Source organism: Bolinopsis microptera, chromosome 11 (genome assembly GCF_026151205.1).
Source record: "Bolinopsis microptera isolate Bmic1 chromosome 11, MBARI_Bmic_1.0, whole genome shotgun sequence".
NCBI lineage: Eukaryota > Metazoa > Ctenophora > Tentaculata > Lobata > Bolinopsidae > Bolinopsis > Bolinopsis microptera.
Genome location: NC_087082.1, coordinates 870,134 through 890,446, shown reverse-complemented (window position 1 = coordinate 890,446; position 20,313 = coordinate 870,134). Strand labels below are relative to the sequence as shown.

The 20,313-nt window shown below is 37.3% G+C and overlaps 3 protein-coding genes across 3 annotated transcripts in view; all 3 read right to left on the bottom strand.

The window, feature by feature from the left end:
- The window catches only part of LOC134822730 (phosphatidate phosphatase LPIN1-like), a 582,707-nt gene that overhangs the window by 375,681 nt on the left and 186,713 nt on the right, over positions 1–20,313 (bottom strand).
- LOC134822738 (olfactory receptor 8D1-like) lies at positions 370–3,010 on the bottom strand. Its single transcript, XM_063833976.1, has 6 exons — positions 2,931–3,010; positions 2,504–2,599; positions 2,012–2,169; positions 1,421–1,610; positions 1,114–1,247; positions 370–949 (listed from the first exon to the last, which is right to left on the bottom strand). Exons 2-6 carry the CDS (start codon positions 2,543–2,545, stop codon positions 553–555), a joined length of 921 nt encoding a protein of 306 aa, XP_063690046.1. The 5' UTR covers positions 2,546–2,599; positions 2,931–3,010; the 3' UTR covers positions 370–552.
- LOC134822737 (G-protein coupled receptor 183-like) lies at positions 6,386–15,187 on the bottom strand. Its single transcript, XM_063833975.1, has 6 exons — positions 15,156–15,187; positions 13,330–13,425; positions 7,732–7,889; positions 7,329–7,518; positions 6,947–7,080; positions 6,386–6,841 (listed from the first exon to the last, which is right to left on the bottom strand). The coding sequence occupies exons 2-6, from the start codon at positions 13,369–13,371 to the stop codon at positions 6,412–6,414; spliced, it is 954 nt and encodes a 317-aa protein (XP_063690045.1). The 5' UTR covers positions 13,372–13,425; positions 15,156–15,187; the 3' UTR covers positions 6,386–6,411.

Here is a 20,313-nt window from a genome sequence, read left to right as displayed (position 1 = left end):
GCTAAGATAGCCACTGTGGTTTGAGTTCGGATAAAGTTCCAAGTATACACAAGGCTCAGAGATCCACTGTGGTTTGATTTCAGATAAAGTTCTAAGTTTACACAAGGCTAAGATAGCCACTGTGGTTTGAGTTCAGATAAAGTTCAAAGTTTGCACAAGGCTAAGATAACCACTGTGGTTTGAGTTCAGAAAAAGTTCCAAGTATACACAAGGCTCAGAGATCCACTGTGGTTTGAGTTCAGATAAAGTTCTAAGTATACACAAGGCTCATACGGTCACTGTGGTTTGAGTTCAGATAATGTTCTAAGTTTACACAAGGCTAAGATAGCCACTGTGGTTTGAGTTAAGATAAAGTTCAAAGTTTGCACAAGGCTAAGATAACCACTGTGGTTTGAGTTCAGAAAAAGTTCCAAGTATACACAAGGCTCATACGGTCACTGTGGTTTGAGTTCAGATAAAGTTCCAAGTTTACACATGCACACAGTGGTGTGGTTTGGGAGTATATCTGGAGTAGTGCAGTCCTTTCATGGACTATACATCGGTCTAGTGTCCTCATTTTCGGGAAACCGTTGAAACCCTACTACTTCTGGGTTGTACGGTGCTGATCCGAGCGTGTGGAGTAGTTACAACACTGCACCCCCTAGTGCTAGCAGTGCTAGTCTGACTTGACCGACCTGAGTTGCTAGAACAGGCTGGAGGCTCCTCACATTTGACAAATCTTGTAATCAGATACCTTTTAACAGCAGGCATGAGTAGGACGTACACGAGTGGGTCTGTAGAGCTACTCATGTAGAAAAGAGAGACAGTCAAGACTTGGGCCACTTTGTAGTTCATCGGGATGGAAAAGATGGAGGAGATGATGGAAGGGAACCAGCAAATGATCCCAGAGATTATAATGACAGTGGAAATAGCCAGCAAACGTCGTGTCTTCGCTCCAGATCTTATCACCCTGGAATGTCATAAACTTGTCTATCTGATTGGTTTACATATTTATGAGTTTATGATATAAAAATATATGCACTTAGTGTTAAGACTTAGTCTATGTGACTCTTCATTCTTAAATTAATCAAAAATTTGATTAAACATAATTAATTAACTTAATTAAATATTTACTTGTAGATGATGATGGAGTACATGAGTATGATGAGTGAGAAAGGTAGCCACACGAGAGTAAAAAATCTAGCTGTTCGAAGCCATGGATTTTTGTAGGAATTCTGGCACCGATGATAGTTGGGGTAGTACTCCATCTGAAATATTGTACAATATAGTATACTCATCTCAAACCCCCAAATCTAACGTTATACGCTTACAGCTTATCTGCTAGTTTAGATAAACAACAAGCACTTTAAATAACCAACAATATGCTGGCCATCTCCCAATCAGGTAATATGGTAAAACAAGATAATTATTTAATACTTACGCTAACAATTTCCTCGTTTGTGAACATAGTCACCATAAACCAGCAGTAAAAGAAAACCTGAGGTAACCACACGGCTACACAGATTCCTATACAAACCCACTTCGTGAAAAGAGTTCTGTGCATGAAGGGTCGTGAGATAGCCACCACACGGTCAAATGTCAGAGCTACCATGCAAGGACAGTTCGAATAGCTGATTGATAATTAATTTAGGGAAGCTAATTTAATATTGATATTAATTTCGCGAACATATTGTAAGGGGTCTTTCACACTTCACATATTATTACGTAATCACTTTTTTGGTAAATTTGTAACCCCCCTTTCTTCCTCCGTAATCAGTTTTACACATAGCGATCGTGTCAAAATTACACTAGCGTAATCATTCGGAAACCCCTCCCTATCGGCTGATTACATAACATGTGAACGACCCCTAAAAAATAATCGAGTGAAACAGATATATTAACGTTATTGAAGCCATTATCGCTATGAAGTGAGCTTTTAAGTCTGGGTATTTTGTGGAGTTCAGAGTTACTCAGTTCTACTGTGGACTTTATAGTATTAAAATTTACATCAATTAAAATGTGTTGCCCCTACCTTACAAGCATCATGAATAGTAGGTAAGCTGAACACCATCCATTTTCTTCTCCACCAACGAACCCAACAAAACTAGGGTCTATGATTCCCAGTCCTCTGAACATGCCAACAATCGCTATGAGACTATTGCTAATAGCCAGATTGAACATGAAATATTTCTGAAAGTGAATTGATCATAAAAATTCTCTCAAATCAATCTTGTTTGTATTATGATACACTTATACAGTGTAGTGAACCCCCCCCCCCCCCCACTTATACTGTATGCATTATTGCACTATCTGGTCGGTATTGCTACACGTTGCTTTTATGCACCCCGGCCAAAAGCCTTTCGATATATAAAATAATTATGTGCTACCTGGCCGTTATTGCACTATCTGGTAGTGGTTGGTATATTGCTACACGTTCATATTGCTTTTTACGCACGCCGGCTAAAAGCCTTTCGTTAGATTATTGAGTCTGTGGATATATAAAATAATTAAACAGTAGAATCACCTGGTTACTCAGGTGAACCTTTTGTCCGATTATGACAAACATGACGATGACATTCAGCAAGATGCCGCAGAAACTAACCAACGCCAGGGTCCCTCCCTGAAATAGGAAAATCATCAAGCTTTGTTATCGGACCTTACCGGACCGTATTTTGGCGGAGTTTGCGTGAACGCTGAGCCATATAGGTTCTAGCGCTCACGTAATGTCTGACCAAAGAAAGTCCGATAAAGTATATGTGACACGAAATTAACGCAATCATTGGAAAATTCTGCACTGGAAATATTTTGCGCTGGTGTTTTATAATTGTAAACTGTGCCTATTATTCACTATGCAGTGATACAAATTGCCATATAGTGGTTTACATGTCCCAGAATATATGAATATCTTATTAGTTTAAGGGACTATCACATTGCCCCACGTGCGAACTTACATTTATGAGGCGGAAGGCACAAATATTTGGAAAGTCTCCTCGAATACAGGCGTCTGTTTTAACCACAAATTCTGAATTTGTTTTGTTCGACATATTATCATTTCTGAAACATCGATAATTAGAAGTTCTCATCGTTAATGCTTTTATTATCACTTCGAGATGGCAGGGCCTACTCTCATGCTGTCTAGTTGTCTATAGGTGATGATTAATTCTGAAAAACTAGGGACAACTGGGGAATGATCCCAGAACCTCGACATTTCGCGTGCCTTGCTCTACCTATTGAGCTACTGACCCTGATTCTCAGAGCGAAATCACCACTCATATACAGCAGAATTTTATGCTTTGTGCGGAAAATATATTCGTATTCGCATACGAATATATATATTCTAATAACTGATAAATGATATTCCGCACAAAGCTAGAAACATGATAGGACGGTCTATTATTTGCTGCTGGCAATGAGTGACATTATGTGAAGAGATTTTGTTGTCCTTTAAATATCTAATTAAATGAAATATATATTGCTCTCACAACAAACACCATCTCGGAGGCTCAAAACCTATAACTTCTAAGGCCGGACATGTCTTTGAGAAAGTGGAGGACTTTGTCTACCTACTTCTAGGAGCCTGGATAAATACAACATAGCACGACTTTAGGATATGCAAGGCCAAGGCATGGGCTGCCTGCCACAAAATTAAGGCTATATGCCGAGATTTAAAGATCTGTCTGTTTCAAGCTACGGTTGAATCAATCGTCCTCTATGAAACGGAAACGTGGACAGTAACAGAATCACTGAAGAAAAGGATAGACGGATGTTACAGTAGAATGCTGCGGATGGCCCTAAACGTGGACTGGAGAGAACATCGCACCAACAATTAGGAGGTCTTTGGATCACTCCCATGAGTGAGCTCGAATATACAGGCCAGAAGAATGAGGTTGACTGGGCACATTCAGGGACATGATGACCTGGCAGCCCACCAACTTCTCCTTTGGGAACCTCGCCACGGGACCAGAGGGCGGGGCAGCCCACCAACTTCTCCTTTGGGAACCTAGCCACGGGACCAGAGGGCGGGGCAGCCCACCAACTTCTCCTTTGGGAACCTAGCCACGGGACCAGAGGGCGGGGCAGACTACCAACTTCTCCTTTGGGAACCTAGCCACGAGACTAGAGGGCGGGGCAGCCCACCAACTTCTCCTTTGGGAACCACGGGACCAGAATGCGGTGCAGACTACCTAACTGCTCACTTTCGTCAACAACCTAAGAAGTGACACCGGACTCAAGAACACTGGGGAGATTAAGAAGCTTATGGCGGACAGAAAGCTTTGGAGACACATCATTGAGACTCGGACTCCGAAGCTGCCATAAGTCAAGTCATATTATATATATACTAGAAAGCCCGTGGTCACAGGGAGGGAAGTTGATGTTTTATTGCATCAAACCAATTTCTCTAAACAAAGGGGCGCCTTAAATATTCATGAAAGTACTGATCCATTTAGTTGTTCTTTGTCTTCTTCGTCCCACATGTCTCCAAGTAGATAAAACTAAATTTGTGAACAACAATGATGAACAATAGGCCCTCGTACAATGCGTTAATAATCTGTGCGTTTCCAAAGCTGATATCAAAAGGCAAATGACTGATTCGTTTAATGGTACTTGATATATATATATATCAGATATATATATCAGATATATATATCAGATATATATCTGATATCTGGCGAATTTAATTTGTCGAACTATAATGTGTGTCGAACTAGAGTACGTGAATCCTACTGAACACTGCTAGTATAATTTATCCATAACGTTCAGAACGTGAGATGAGTTTTTAGTGAACGTTCTAGCTGTACGTGCACTACAAGTTACAACTAAGCCAATTTCTCTAAACAAAGGAGCGCCATTCATGAAAGTACTAATCTATTTAGGCGTTCTTTGTCTTCTTTGTCTTCTTTGTCTTCTTTGTCTTCTTTGTCTTCTTTGTCTTCTTTGTCCAACATGTCAAAATAAACAACAATGATGAACAATAACTTGAGACCTCGCACAATGCGTTAATAATCTGTGCGTTTCCAAAGCTGATATCAAAAGGCAAATGACTGATTCGTTTTACCGTTTAATGTTTAACGTTCACCTAAAATTCATCCCAAAGAAGAATGGTACTAGAATTTTTTAAATTTGATTTGTGCTTAGAATCAATTTTACCATATTTCCAACTCCAAGATACGACTCGGTTTCATTAAATCTTAATATGCGAACAAAATGCTAATTGAATATTTCAAGTTGGAGTATATTAACAATAACTCAAGCCTTCACTTTATTGTATGAAAACTGAATCAAAGCGTCGTCTATTGTTTTGTCAGATCCGCGCTGTTACTTTTGAAACCTGGATATATCTCAAACTTGTGGGTGGCAATGACAGGGAGCATTACAAAAGACAATACTTTTACACTATACTTATAGAGTATAGCGGTGATATCAGAATTGAAGCTCTTCTAGTCGTATTGTAGAAAGTATGGCTTTTTATTTGACGATGACGAAAAAGTGTAAAGTTTTCTTTAAACGATACTTTTACTGCGCCAAAAACATCGATCACAACCAAAGTTATTTATATTTAAAACAGTCAATTACAAAAAAATCTAAAGCCTAAATCGAAATTTAAAATAGTTATAAGTATAAGTATAAAAGCTGCATATCCTGTTTCTACAACCTTGCTAAAAATCGCGAGTTTTCATTTTTCAACTCCATTTGCATTTTGCATGCGAGCCGAATCATGCGAATGGTAACTTTTTAGTAAATTTTTAGTGCTTTTAGCCGTTGCCAGGGAGATTTCACCAAGTTTAAAATATAATATAGATCAATAGATATTTGGTTGTAATATCTTAAGTTGGTTTGGCTACAAAGTAAGATGTAAGATAAGCTATATCAAAAGTGGTTTCTTCGGTTGCACCCTTGGCTACAAATAAAAGTTGGTTTATCTTTGAGTGAAATCATAAATGTTTCAAATCTCTAATCTTTCAAATCCTAAAGTAGATAAAAGTCACAGCAATCAATAGCATGGCAGATTAATTATAGATAGATTTGTTAAATTCCATCAATAGAATAAGATTTCAATAAACATTAAACACACCCCTGGTCAGGTGCTTGCCTGCTTTATAGCAGTGAAATACATTACAACTTCGAAACTATTTCTATTTATTTTTTCAGTTGATGTCCTACAGAATACAGATGGTACTATTTCCAGATACCCAATTGCTTATTAACCCACCCTGCATAGGTTTAATCTGGCTTCAACCTATGAGAGCCTGAATGTCATGTCTTTCAGCTGAGATTGCAGTTGAGACAGGCGCTGCATCGGTGGTGGTGTTAGAAGGTGTGACTTCTTCACGAGTTGTCAATGGATCGATAAATGCGTAGTCACTAGTCACCTTAGGTTCCAGCACATCCAGCTACATGTCTACATAGTCACTAGGGTCCGCCGTCCGGTCATTAGGGTGTTGGTCCACTTTTAGCAATAATGTCTTGAGATCGGGATCTGTGGTCGTTTTGAAAAGCTATTCTCTTCTCTTTTGCGAGCTTGGCCGTGAACGCAATACTGGAAATCTGCCTGGAGGATCTTGAATCTGTGCTTATACGAATCATAGAAGAATTGCTCGAAGAGGCTGGCGGCTCCTCACATTTGACAAATCTTGTAAACAGGTAATCTTTGACAGCAGGCATGAGTAGGACGTACACGAGTGGGTCTGTAGAGCTACTCATGTAGAAAAGAGAGACAGTCAAGACTTGGGCCACTTTGTAATTCATCGGGATGGAAAAGATGGAGGAGATGATGGAAGGGAACCAGCAAATGAACCCAGAAACGATGATCACAGAGGATATAGCCAGCAAACGTATGGAAGTCTTTCCAGATCTTATCACTCTGAAATGTTATAGGCTTGTCTATTCGCTCATTTATTGAATCATACATTTTTTCCATCGAATATTTTTTTGTATTTTACCACTTATAAGTTGACAAACTACTTACTTGTAGATGATGATGGAGTACATGAGTATGATGAGTGAGAAAGGTAGCCACACGAGAGTAACAAATCTAGCTGTTCGAAGCCATGGATTTTTGTAGGAATTCTGGCACCGATGATAGTTGGGATAGTACTCCATCTGAAATATTGTACAATACTTATGTGAAATGCGAATATGATTTCAAATCCAATAAGATTATATTTTAATATTCGGAACATTATTTATGAATCGCATTGTTGTGATATTTCTGATAAATTACTGATAATTTTGTATATGCGACCAATCTGCTGGTTCAAATAGCCAGAAAAAATATGCTCTGAACATTCTTGGCAACTGGCCATCACCAAATCAGATATGGTAAAACAAGATAATTAATTAATACGTACGCTTACAGTTTCCTCGTTTGTGAACATCGTCACCATAAACCAGCAGTAAAAGAGGACCTGAGGTAACCACACGGCTACACAGATTCCTATACAAACCCACTTCGTGAAAAGAGTTCTGTGCATGAAGGGTCGCACAATGGCCACCACACGGTCAATTGTCAGAGCTACCATGCAAGGACAGTTCGAATAACTGATGGGAAGTTGATTTTATTTTGATAATAATTGAGGCAACATAATAAATAAAAAATAATCGAGTGAAACAGATACATTAATGTTATTGAAGCCATTATCGCTATGGAGTGAGCTTTTAAGTCTGAGTATTTTGTAGTGTTCAGAGTTACTCAGTTCTACTGTGGACTTTATAATATTAAAATTAACATCAATTAAAATGTGTTGCCCCTACCTTACAAGCATCATGAATAGGAGGTAAGCTGAACACCATCCATTTTCGTTTCCACCCACGAACCCAACAAAACTAGGGTCTATGATTCCAAGCCCTCTAAACATTCCAACAATCGCTATGAGACAATCACTAATTGCCAGATTGAACATGAAATATTTCTGAAAGTGAATTGAATGTGTAAAATCTCTTAAATCAAACTTGTTTGTGTGTGTATTATATTTATCTATATGGTCAGTATATGGTCAGTATAGTAAGTATTGTAAGCATTATATGGTCAGTATTGTAAGTATTGTAAGCATTATATGGTCAGTATTGTAAGTATTGTAAGCATTTTAATACTTTCAACACTACTATTTTTTAATACTTTCAACACTACTATATAACAAATAATTTGAGGTTTTTACTGCGTTTTAAACGACGACCAACAGCTTTTAGTGGGTTTATCAAGTACTTTTCAGCACTTACCACTATATTTATTTGGTTTGAGTTAAAGTAGAGAGGTCTCAAATCCTTTACAGCAATGGTTATCACTGATGTCTATGACAAGATGGAAAAGGAGTTAGAAACGTTAAACGACAGTTTAAAAGGTAAGAAGAAGTTGGATACTATAATTGCAGATTCTTTAGACTTACCCACAGGGAATAGCAAGCCGGATATGTTTGAAGTTATAAAGGAACTATACAGTTTCAGTAAGAGGGCCCTGTCACTACTGAAGACCAAGTCTAAACTAGACACACCTGCACCACAGGAAGGGACAGCTACCGAGGCACTAGATATAGTGAGAAAGGAGCTAGCACAATTTAGACAAATTCTCATTGAGCACAATAAAGGTGGTCCAGATATTATACCTGAGATTAAGACCAATCTCGGACCCAGTGAGACTCATACTTTAACTCTGGAAGGGCAGAATGAGGCAGATAAGATAACAGAAGAACTCTGGTCCTCAAAGGTGAAGAAACATGTCGCATCAATACTGCCCAGCATCCCTATTAAAGGGGTCTCAGGTGTCAAAGAAGGCACAGCAAGGTTAATATTCAAGAACAAGGAACTTATGGAGAAAGCTAAAGATGCTCTTAGTGTGGACTACAAAGTGTCTGCAAAATCCCACACCGTGACAATGCTTGAACCTAAGCTTACTATGTATGATCTCAAGGGAGATTTTGAGTCATCCGAAGAATTGCGCCAGAGCATCCTTGATAAGAACAGTTCCATTAAGAGTTTAGTTGAAGATGAGAACAACACTTTCAAGGTTATTTTCCTGGAGAAAAACAAGACCTGGGCATGCCTACAAGTGTCAGTGAAAATCAGGCAGTCTATAAGGGAGTCAGGTGACTTTGTACACGCTGATCTTGGACAGTATAAAGTTAAGGATAGGTATCATGTAATCCAGTGCTTTGACTGTCAGAGCTTCGGACACATGAGTGGCAGTGATTACTGTAAGTGTAAGAAGTATAATGCCGACCCAGTGTGCTTCTACTGTGCAGGTGCCCACAAATCGAAAGATTGTGAGAAGAAAACGGCGGGCCGAAGATCTAGTATCAAGTGTACGAACTGCAGCAACAGTAAAGACAAGAATGTCAAAGATAAATGCAAGACACATTCTGCAGCTGACAGATTATGCCCATCTTATGTGAGAGAGCAGAGTTATATCATGGCCAGAACGAGCGGATGTGAAACATCAAAAAACTCTTATCTCCAGTGGGCAAAGATTCGACAAAGAGAGCTTGGGATAAACTAGTCTTAGCCACGTTTAATGTTAATCGTCTAGTGAACAAGACAGTAGAGGTTCTTGAGCACCTAACTGATGAGGGGGTTGATATCTGTTTTCTTCAAGAGACTTTTCTTAAGGAAGCAGATACTGCAAAGCTACAAGAGATACGAGATTTTGGTTGGGGTATTTTATCCAACCCAAGGAAGCATCGTAGTGGCGGAGGAATAGGTATAATTTTCAATAAGAACCTTAAGTTGAAAAGCAACGGTAGAGTCAAGAAGTACAAGTCTTACCAAGTCATGGAAGTTGTACTTGAAACAAATAGTGGGATAATCAGACTTATTGATGTGTATAGACCGCCTTACACCAAAAAGGCCAGGTACACTGAGTGCCACTTCTTGGAAGAATTCAGTGAATACCTGTGTGATTTGTCCGGTAAGCCAGGAACCCCGGTGATTGCAGGGGATTTTAATTTACATGTTGAAAGACCTAAAGATCTTTACCCCGCAAAGTTTCTTTCCCTTCTTGATCAGCTTGGTTTCATCCAATGTGTACCACTAGAAAGAACTCACAATCAAGGAGGAACTCTTGACCTCGTGATAACGACCAAAGTCTTTAAAGACTCTATAACTTCTATTAACATTGTGGAATCTGGGACTAGATCAGATCATTTTCTTGTTAAATTTGTAGTGTCTGTGAGCCTGAAGACCTCTTTGAATGATACTAGGGTGATGAACTACCGTGATTTTAAAAGTATTGTGGTTGAGGATTTTAAAGCAGATATTTTGGTTTCTGATCTCTGTAAAAGAGATGCTTGGTGCTCTGAGAGTCTTGATGAGTCAGTTAAGATGTACAATAGTATTCTATTGGAACTTATGGACAAGCACTGTCCTGTGATCAGTAAGGAGATGAAGAGTGAAGACAAAGGTAAACCTTGGATGGATCAGGATCTGAAAGCTTTACAGAGGCAGAGGAGAGCAGCTGAGAGAGCCTGGAGGAAAGGCAAGGGACAGAAGGATATTTTTGTCAACCTCAGGAACAAATTTATTGTCATTGAGCGACAGAAGAGGATTACTTACAATAGAAAAGCCCTCTTAGCCTCTGCGGGAGATACGAAGGCTCTGTACAAGAAAGTTTATAGACTCACGGGTGAAACTACCCAAGAAAGGCCACATGGTAATGACACTAAAAAACTGGCAGAAAGTTTTAAAGTTTTCTTTGCGGATAAAGTGAATGATATCAGACTTGGGATAGAAGAAGAAGGAAGTCATATCGGAGGGAACTTGTCATCGTCAGAGAATCTTGAAAGCACCTATTCAGGGCCATCATTTGATAAATTTCACTCCATCACTAGGCAGCACCTGTTACACACCATTTCTAAGATGTCTAACAAGTTTTGTAGTCTTGACCCTATTCCAACTTTCATGTTGAAGAAATGCTCTCAGGAGTTGGCACCGATCCTCCTGCACATAATAAACGGTTCTATGTTGCAAGGTGTGTTTCCAGCCGAGATGAAGACTGCACTGGTCAAGCCCACTATCAAGAAGAAGAATGCTGATCCAGATATTCTGAAGAATTACAGACCAGTCTCAAATCTTGCAGTTATGTCTAAACTGATTGAAAAGATTGTACTTGAGCAGTTAAACAATCACTTACATTTAAACAGTCTGCATTGCCCAGTTCAGTCTGGATACAGAGCGAACCACAGTTGTGAAACCCTGATGGTCAGGATGGCAGACGATATTCTTAAGGAAGTGCAGAAGAACAACATTGTGATTGTAGTCCTACTTGATCTCTCTGCTGCTTTTGACACGATTGATCATACAATCCTTCTTAAGAAGCTGGCAAAAGATTTTGGTATTAAGGACTCTGCATTGAAATGGTTTAGTTCATACCTCTCAGGCAGGTTTTTCAAGGTTAAGGTAGATGACTCATTATCTGACTTCCTGTGTCTGTTGTTTGGGGTACCCCAGGGCTCTCTATTGGGACCGATCCTGTTCATCTTATACATTAAGCTGCTCCAGGAAATAGCTAGAAAGTATGGTCTCGATATTCAGCTTTATGCAGATGACTCACAACTTTATATAGCTTTCCACCCGATGAGACCCATGGAGCTGCAGAATGTCACTAGTAGGATCAATGACTGTCTGTCTGAAATCAAAGTATGGATGGTTAATAATTTCATGAAACTGAATGAGAGCAAGACAGAATTGTTAGTCATTGGAAAGCCTTTGGTACTGAAGAAGTTTGACCTTGAAATAACAATAAAGTTTGGTGACACCATTATTACACCAACTGTATGCAAAAACGATACCTGGAAGAGTCTTGGAGTGTTACTAGATGAATCTCTCAACATGGAAAGGCAGATTAACAACGTTAGGAAGAACTGTTCCTGGACAATGAACAATCTTAGAACTATCAGAAAGTATCTAGATGAGAGAGTTAAGCTCATGCTGGTCAAACAACTGATCATATCAAAGCTGGACTATTGTAATGCCCTCTACATGAATCTTTCAAAGACTAGAGTGAAGAAGCTGCAATCTGTTCTAAATGCAGGGATACGTTTCATTTACGACATCTATGACAGAAATACTGACTTGTCTCCTTTCTACAAGAAAGCTCATATTCTCCCTGTTGAAAAGAGGATATTTTTCAAAGTGTGTCTCATCTGTTTCAAAGTGACCCATGGATTGGCACCAATGTACCTCCAAGAGTTGGTTCAAATGAACAGAGATGATAAGGCTGTCAAAGAAACCAGAACAAAAACAGCATGCAACCTTCTTATGAAGATACCTAAGTTCTCTAAATTGAAGGCAACTAGCAGGCGGTTCAGCAACTATGCACCTGAATCATGGAACTCTCTCCCTCTTAATGTCCGTAATATCGACAATATTGTCTCTTTTAAGGGTAAGTTAAAGAACTATTTGTATGATCAACTATAGCCTGGTTAAGCTATTTTTTGTGGCTTCTAGTCTTTTTTTGTGTTATTTTTTGTTTTCCGAGTATCCACTTCTTGTTTTTCTGGTTTTTATCGGTGTGTCAATAAAATCAATTATGTAATATGTATACTTTAACCATTTTTTGCGACAGTTAATCTGATATGATCTCTTTAACATTATTTAGTATTTTTTGATTTATGAGACCCGTGTTTTGTTTTTAACTTTCTGCTCCGAGGAGGAGAGAAAGTTATTTGAGGAGAGCCGCTCAGACATGGGCACCGTATTGTGTAAATTATTTAGTTAACTTTATACAATATCTTTGTCGCATAGTAGCGGGGTAGTAAATACAGTGTTTCGTTTCGTTTCGTTTTTTCATTATATAGTCAGTATTGTAAGTATTGTAAGCATTATATGGTCTGTATTGTAAGTATTGTAAGCATTATATGGTCAGTATTGTAAGTATTGTAATCATTATATGGTCAGTATTGTAAGTATTGTAAGCATTATATGGTCAGTATTGTAAGTATTGTAAGCATTATATGGTCAGTATTGTAAGTATTGTAAGCATTATATGGTCAGTATTGTAAGTATTGTAAGCATTATATAGTCAGTATTGTAAGTATTGTAAGCATTATATGGTCAGTATTGTAAGTATTGTAAGCATTATATGGTCAGTATTGTAAGTATTGTAAGCATTATATGGTCAGTATTGTAAGTATTGTAAGCATTATATGGTCAGTATTGTAAGTATTGTAAGCATTATATTGTAAGTATTGTAAGTATTGTAAGCATTATATGGTCAGTATTGTAAGTATTGTAAGCATTATATTGTAAGTATTGTAAGTATTGTAAGCATTATATGGTCAGTATTGTAAGCAGCTATACCATTTAGCTGGTCGTGGGATGCTTTATTAGAAAGTATTAACTATTATTAAACAGTAGAATCACCTGGTTACTCAGGTGAACCTTTTGTCCGATTATGACAAACATGACGATGACATTCAGCAAGATGCCGCAGAAACTAACCAACGCCAGGGTCCCTCCCTGAAATAGGAAAATCATCAAGCTTTATAAGTGATGCCATAAAGATGACCCGCAATAATTGGCATATCCAGCGCTGGTATAATTTCGTATACGAGGTATATTTTGCAGTATATTAAAGTGAAGTAAATTTTTTATGATTGTTACAATGTTCTTTTTGAAAGGGAAGTTCTGCCTTCTTGCTGATGAGACACTGAAGCTAAGAAATCCAATATAGCAAGCAAACCTGAGAAAGATCTGACCTTCACCCCAATTAGGCTATAATCACAGAGTTGTGATAAAGTCAATTGAAAAATTACAGTTGTGACTGATTTTTGAGGTGGTGGAAGTTTGATTTCGGTCGGAGGAAGCCCACAGCAGAAAGCTTAACAAAACGAAAAGTAGTATTTTCAAAATACTGTCCCATTTTCAAATATGAAATTTTCTGAACCCAAATTTGACAGATTGGATGAACTTTTTGCCCAGAAACCAATTAGTTAGTTAATTGATGATGGTATGAAACGAAATTGAGGTACTGGGAATCAAAATCCCGAATAGAATTGCAAAATCATATTGTCCCAATCTCTGTCCCATTTTCAGTTTTTGAAGATGAAATTTCTAGGACCGAAATTTTACAGTTTTGACAGATTTTTTCACCTGCAACCAATTAGTAAGTCAACTATAGATGGCAAATGACACGATTGAGGTGGTGGAAGTTTGATTTCGGTCGGAGGAAGCCCACAGCAGAAAGCTTAACAAAACGAAAAGTTGTATTTTCAAAATGCTATCCCATTTTCAAATATGAAATTTTCTGAACCCAAATTTGACAGATTGGATGAACTTTTTACCCAGAAACCAATTTGTTAGTTAATTGATGATAATATAAAACGAAATTGAGGTACTGGGAGTCAAAATCCCGAAAAGAATTGTAAAATCATATTGTCCCAATCTCTGTCCCATTTTCAGTTTTTGAAGATGAAATTTCTAGGACCGAAATTTTACAGTTTTGACAGATTTTTTCACCTGCAACCAATTAGTAAGTCAACTATAGATGGCAAATAACACGATTGAGGTGGTGGAAGTTTGATTTTGGTCGGAGGAAGCCCACAGCAGAAAGCTAAACAAAACGAAAAGTTGAATTTTCAAAATGCTGTCCCATTTTCAAATATGAAATTTTCTGAACCCAAATTTGACAGATTGGATGGTCTTTTTGCCCAGAAACCAATTAGTTAGTTAATTGATGATGGTATGAAACGAAATTGAGGTACTGGGAATCAAAATCCCGAATAGAATTGCAAAATCATATTGTCCCAATCTCTGTCCCATTTTCAGTTTTTGAAGATGAAATTTCTAGGACCGAAATTTTACAGTTTTGACAGATTTTTTCACCTGCAACCAATTAGTAAGTCAACTATAGATGGCAAATGACACGATTGAGGTGGTGGAAGTTTGATTTCGGTCGGAGGAAGCCCACAACAGAAAGCTTAACAAAACGAAAAGTTGAATTTTCAAAATGCTGTCCCATTTTCAAATATGTAATTTTCTTAACCCAAATTTGACAGATTGGATGAAGTTTTAGCCCAGAAACCAATTAGTTAGTTAATTGATGATGGTATGAAACCAAATTGAGATACTGGGAGTCAAAATCCCGAATAGAATTGCAAAATCATATTGTCCCAATCTCTGTCCCATTTTCAGTTTTTTTATCACACTTTAAACACTGTATTCCATTTCAGAGCATCACACGAACTTACGTTTATGAGGCGAAATTCACAAATATCCGGAAAGGTCCCTGCAACACAGTCGTCTGTTTTAACAACAAATTCTGCATTTGATTTATTCGTCATATCATCACCTCAGTAATTATAGTTATATAGTATTTGAATACTATAATTATGAGGGCCCCCTTTTGAGTTTGAACTTTCAATATACGTTTAAAAGACAGTTTCTTAAATCGAGAAAATGTCTAAAAGAAATAACGATGCCTATGAATTTGTTCGGCTGATTATGTAGTTGTACGGTAATGTAATAAATAATACCTTGGCTGTTAACTGTTGAGTGCTACCCGCGACAATTCCCGACGCTTTAGCGGAGGGATCGCGGGGCACGAAACTAAGCCAGGGTATTATTTATTATTATATTATTACACGAGAATATGGTACCTCTTTTCTAAAACCCTTATAACTCATTATTTGATGGTTCTTCTACCGATCATAGCCCTAAAATATGTTGTTTTGAAAAACTAGCTAATACCTGAGGCACTTATTGGGAAATGAGGTAAATTCTGTCACATTATATTATGGAATTTGAAATTTTAGCTGAATTGCCGAAATCATTTATATCTGATTTTGGTTTGAAAAGCAGGAAAACTCTATATAAGGACGATACAGTTGATTCAAGTTAAGGGCAGTTAATGCGAACATTGTCAAAAAATTATACGAAATCGTTATTAGGTTAAATTTCGAAACAATGATAACCAAACCTCGATTAGAATTCAATATTCTTCCAGAAATTATTGGTAGGTTATTAATATTATTCAGAAAATTGAAACTCAAGTTTAACAATGTTGAGGTTATTTGGGAATAAACTTGTCTTCAATTCATTCTTAATTAGAACGATTTTGTTGAACAATAAGGTTAGTTTAAACACGTACACTTTACTAAGTACTGCAAATTCCGAATTAATCAAAACCAAATTATAGTTTGAAAAGACAATGAAAATGAAATCGTTTCTAGTCGGATCTTCGATTTATATACAAATCCTCCTGCTATAAACTTTCTAACGTTTTTAATTTTATCTTTTTGGTCACGCTTACTGTTTCAAAAAGATCCTTACAGAAATGTGATAGGGGCAAGAAATGTAAATTTCGTCACATAAGTTATTGTAAAAGTTAGATACATTTTCTTTCACATCAAACTCTCCTTATCATATTTTGAATTGAATTTTTTACTGTTGGGGCAGGAAAAGTGAATTTTGTCACATTTCGGTAACTAAAATTAACCTCAACATTGTTAAACTTAAGTTTCGATTTTCTGAATAATATTAATAACCTTCCAATCATTTCTGGAAGAATATTGATTCTAATCGAGGTTTGGTTATCATTGTTTCGAAATTTAACCTAATAACGATTTCGTATAATTTTTTGACAATGTTCGCATTAACTGCCCTTAACTTGAATCAACTTTATCGTCCTTATATAGAGTTTTCCTGCTTTTCAAACCAAAATCAGATATAAATGATTTCGACAATTCACCGAAAATTTCAAATTCCATAATATAATGTGACAGAATTAACCTCATTTCCCAATAAGTGCCTCAGGTATTAGCTAGTTTTTCAAAACAACATATTTTAGGGCTATGATCGGTAGAAGAACCGTCAAATAATTAGTTAACAGGGTTTTAGAAAAGAGGCACCATATTCTCGTGTAATAATATAATAATAAATAATATCTTGGCTTAGTTTCGTGCCCCGCGATCCCTCCGCTAAAGCGTCGGGAATTGTCGCGGGTAGCACTCAAAGTCAACAGTCAAGGTATTATTTATTACATTACCGTACAACTACATACGCAGCTGAACAAATTCATAAGCATCGTTATTTCTTTTAGACATTATCTCGTTTTAAGAAACTGTCTTTTAAACGTATATTGAAAGTTGAAACTCAAAAGGTGGTTGCCCTTATAATTATAGTATTTAAATATTATAACTATACTTTCTGAGGTGATGATAGAACATTTTTTAGAACATTTGAATATAATTTGAAACATTACAGAAATGTTGTACAAATCGCTCAAACACACACACTCGGTTTTAATTCGGTAAAATTCCATTCGAAAATTAAATGATTCTCAAAATGTAGGTGTCTAATGAAAATATGATACTGTGTGACAAAGTTAAGTATGTCGTAGTGAAATAGAGTTAACTGTCGATAAATTCATGTGAGGTACTATCGAAGTTCAAAATGTTGTGATGGGTGACATGATAATGACTGATAAGAAAAAGTTTTCATGTCAACTGTGCCAAATCCATAACAGTGTGATGACTGTCAAAGTGTCTACCACTAGGTACTTGGACGAACAAGTGTACCCGAGGTGTTCTGAGAGAATAAGGGGACAGGCTCGGGAACACGAACGCGCGCGATATGACGAATAAATCAAATGCAGAATTTGTGGTTAAAAAAGACGACTGTGTTGCAGGGACCTTTCCGGATATTTGTGAATTTCGCCTCATAAACGTAAGTTTACAGTTTGCTCGTGTCATGCTCTGGGCTAGTGTGATCCTAGGGCTTAAGCAGAAGATTATACAATTTGGCAGGTTTCACAGAGAAGACGTTGAGGGTTTGAACTTTGAACAGCATTTTTAAAGCGAGGGAACCTCTGCTCTGGCCTATGACTATGAGATTGTTACAATTTAAGTCAGAAAAATACACACACCGGCCGCTCGTCATTTATCTTACTATATATAAAGCGAGACGATATATATATATATTTATCCGTGCCATTTTACTGACACCACGGCATCAAATTTAACGCGAATTTCTGCAAAAACCGTCAAAGATATACAACTGAAACTTTTTTGACTGGGTCAAATGCTTTAATGGCCTCCAAATCAGCATGAAACAATAAAAAATTGGCCAAGAAATAGGAGTTTTAGAGCCCAAAATTTGTTACCCCAAGTGGTGTCAAAAACGCGAATTAAATAGGTAATAATTGTTTTAGTCTCTTGAGTCTTGACACCATTTTAGGGTTAGACGGGTTCCTGCTAGGTAAGGCAATTCAGAATCAATCATGAAATCTTTCTATTTTAAAGCTTTTGAAACCTTTTTACAGATGAAATATCTTTCACCTTTTTCGAATTATCCAAAAACAAATCGCGGCCGGACTTTCGGATCTCCAGTCCATGTTGCTTTCAATTATATGATTTTGCAATTCTATTCGGGATAATGACCGAAATTTTACAGTTTTGACTGATTTTTTCACCTGCAACCAATTAGTATGTCAACTAAAGATGGCAAATGACACGATCGAGGTGGTGAAAGTTTGATTTCGGTCGGAGGAAGCCCACAGCAGAAAGCTTAACAAAACGAAAAGTTGTATTTTCAAAATGCTGTCCCATTTTCAAATATGAAATTTTCTGAACCCAAATTTGACAGATTGGATGAACGTTTTGCCCAGAAACCAATAAGTTAGTTAATTGATGATGGTATGAAACCAAATTGAGATACTGGGAGTCAAAATCCCGAATAAAATTGCTAAATCATATAATTGTCCCAATCTCTGTCCCATTTTCAGTTTTTTTGGGACAATATGATTTTACAATTCCATTCAGGTTTTAACTCCCAGTACCTCAGCTTTTTGCTGTGGGCTTCCTCCGACCGAAATCAAACTTCCACCTCCTCAATCGTGTCATTTGTAAAATTTCGGTCCTGGAAATTTCATCTTCAAAAAATGAAAATGGGACAGAGATTGGGACAATATGATTTTGCAATTCTATTCGGGATTTTGACTCCCAGTACCTCAATTTGGTTTCATACCATCATCAATTAACTAACTTATTGGTTTCTGGGCAAAACGTTCATCCAATCTGTCAAATTTGGGTTCAGAAAATTTCATATTTGAAAATGGGACAGGATTTTGAAAATACAACTTTTCGTATTGTTAAGCTTTCTGCAGTGGGCTTCCTCCGACCGAAATCAAACTTCCACCACCTCAATCGTGTCATTTGCCATCTATAGTTGACATACTAATTGGTTGCAGGTGAAAAAATCAGTCAAAACTGTAAAATTTCGGTCCTAGAAATTTCATCTTCAAAAAACTGAAAATGGGACAGAGATTGGGACAATATGATTTTGCAATTCTATTCGGGATTCTAACTCCCAGTACCTCAATTTGGTTTCATACCGTCATCAATTAACTAATTAATTGGTGTCTGGGCAAAAATTTCATCCAATTTGTCAAATATGGGTTCAGAAAATGTCATATTTGAAAATGGGACAGGATTTTGAAAATACAACTTTTCGTTTTGTTAAGCTTTCTGCTGTGGGCTTCCTCCGACCGAAATCAAACTTCCACCACCTCAATCGTGTCATTTGCCATCTATAGTTGACTTACTAATTGGTTGCAGGTGAAAAAATCAGTCAAAACTGTAAAATTTCGGTCCTGGAGATTTCATCTTCAAAAACTGAAAATGGGACAGAGATTGGGACAATATGATTTTGCAATTCTATTCGGGATTTTGACTCCCAGTACCTCAATTTGGTTTCATACCATCATCAATTAACCAACTAATTGGTTTCTGGACAAAAATTTCATCCAATCTGTCAAATTTGGGCTCAGAAAATTACATATTTGAAAATGGGACAGGATTTTGAAAATGCAACTTTTCGTATTGTTAAGCTTTCTGCTGTGGGCTTCCTCCGACCGAAATCAAACTTCCACCACCTCAATCGTGTCATTTCCAATCTATAGTTGACATACTAATTGGTTGCAGGTGAAAAAATCAGTCAAAACTGTAATTTTTCAATTGACTTTATCACAACTCTGTGATTATAGCCTCATTGGGGTGAAGGTCAGATCTTTTTCAGGTTTGCTGGCTATGGATTTCTTAGCTTCAGTGTGTCATCAGCAAGAAGGCAAAACTTCCCTTTCAAAAAGAACATTGTAACAATCATAAAAAATTTACTTCACTTTACTTCACTTCGTATACGAAATTATACCAGCGCTGGATATGCCAGTTATTGCGGGTCATCTTTATGGCATCACCTATAAAGCTTGATGATTTCCCTATTTCAGGGAGGGACCCTGGCGTTGGTTAGTTTCTGCGGCATCTTGCTGAATGTCATCGTCATGTTTGTCATAATCGGACAAAAGGTTCACCTGAGTAACCAGGTGATTCTACTGTTTAATAATAGTTAATA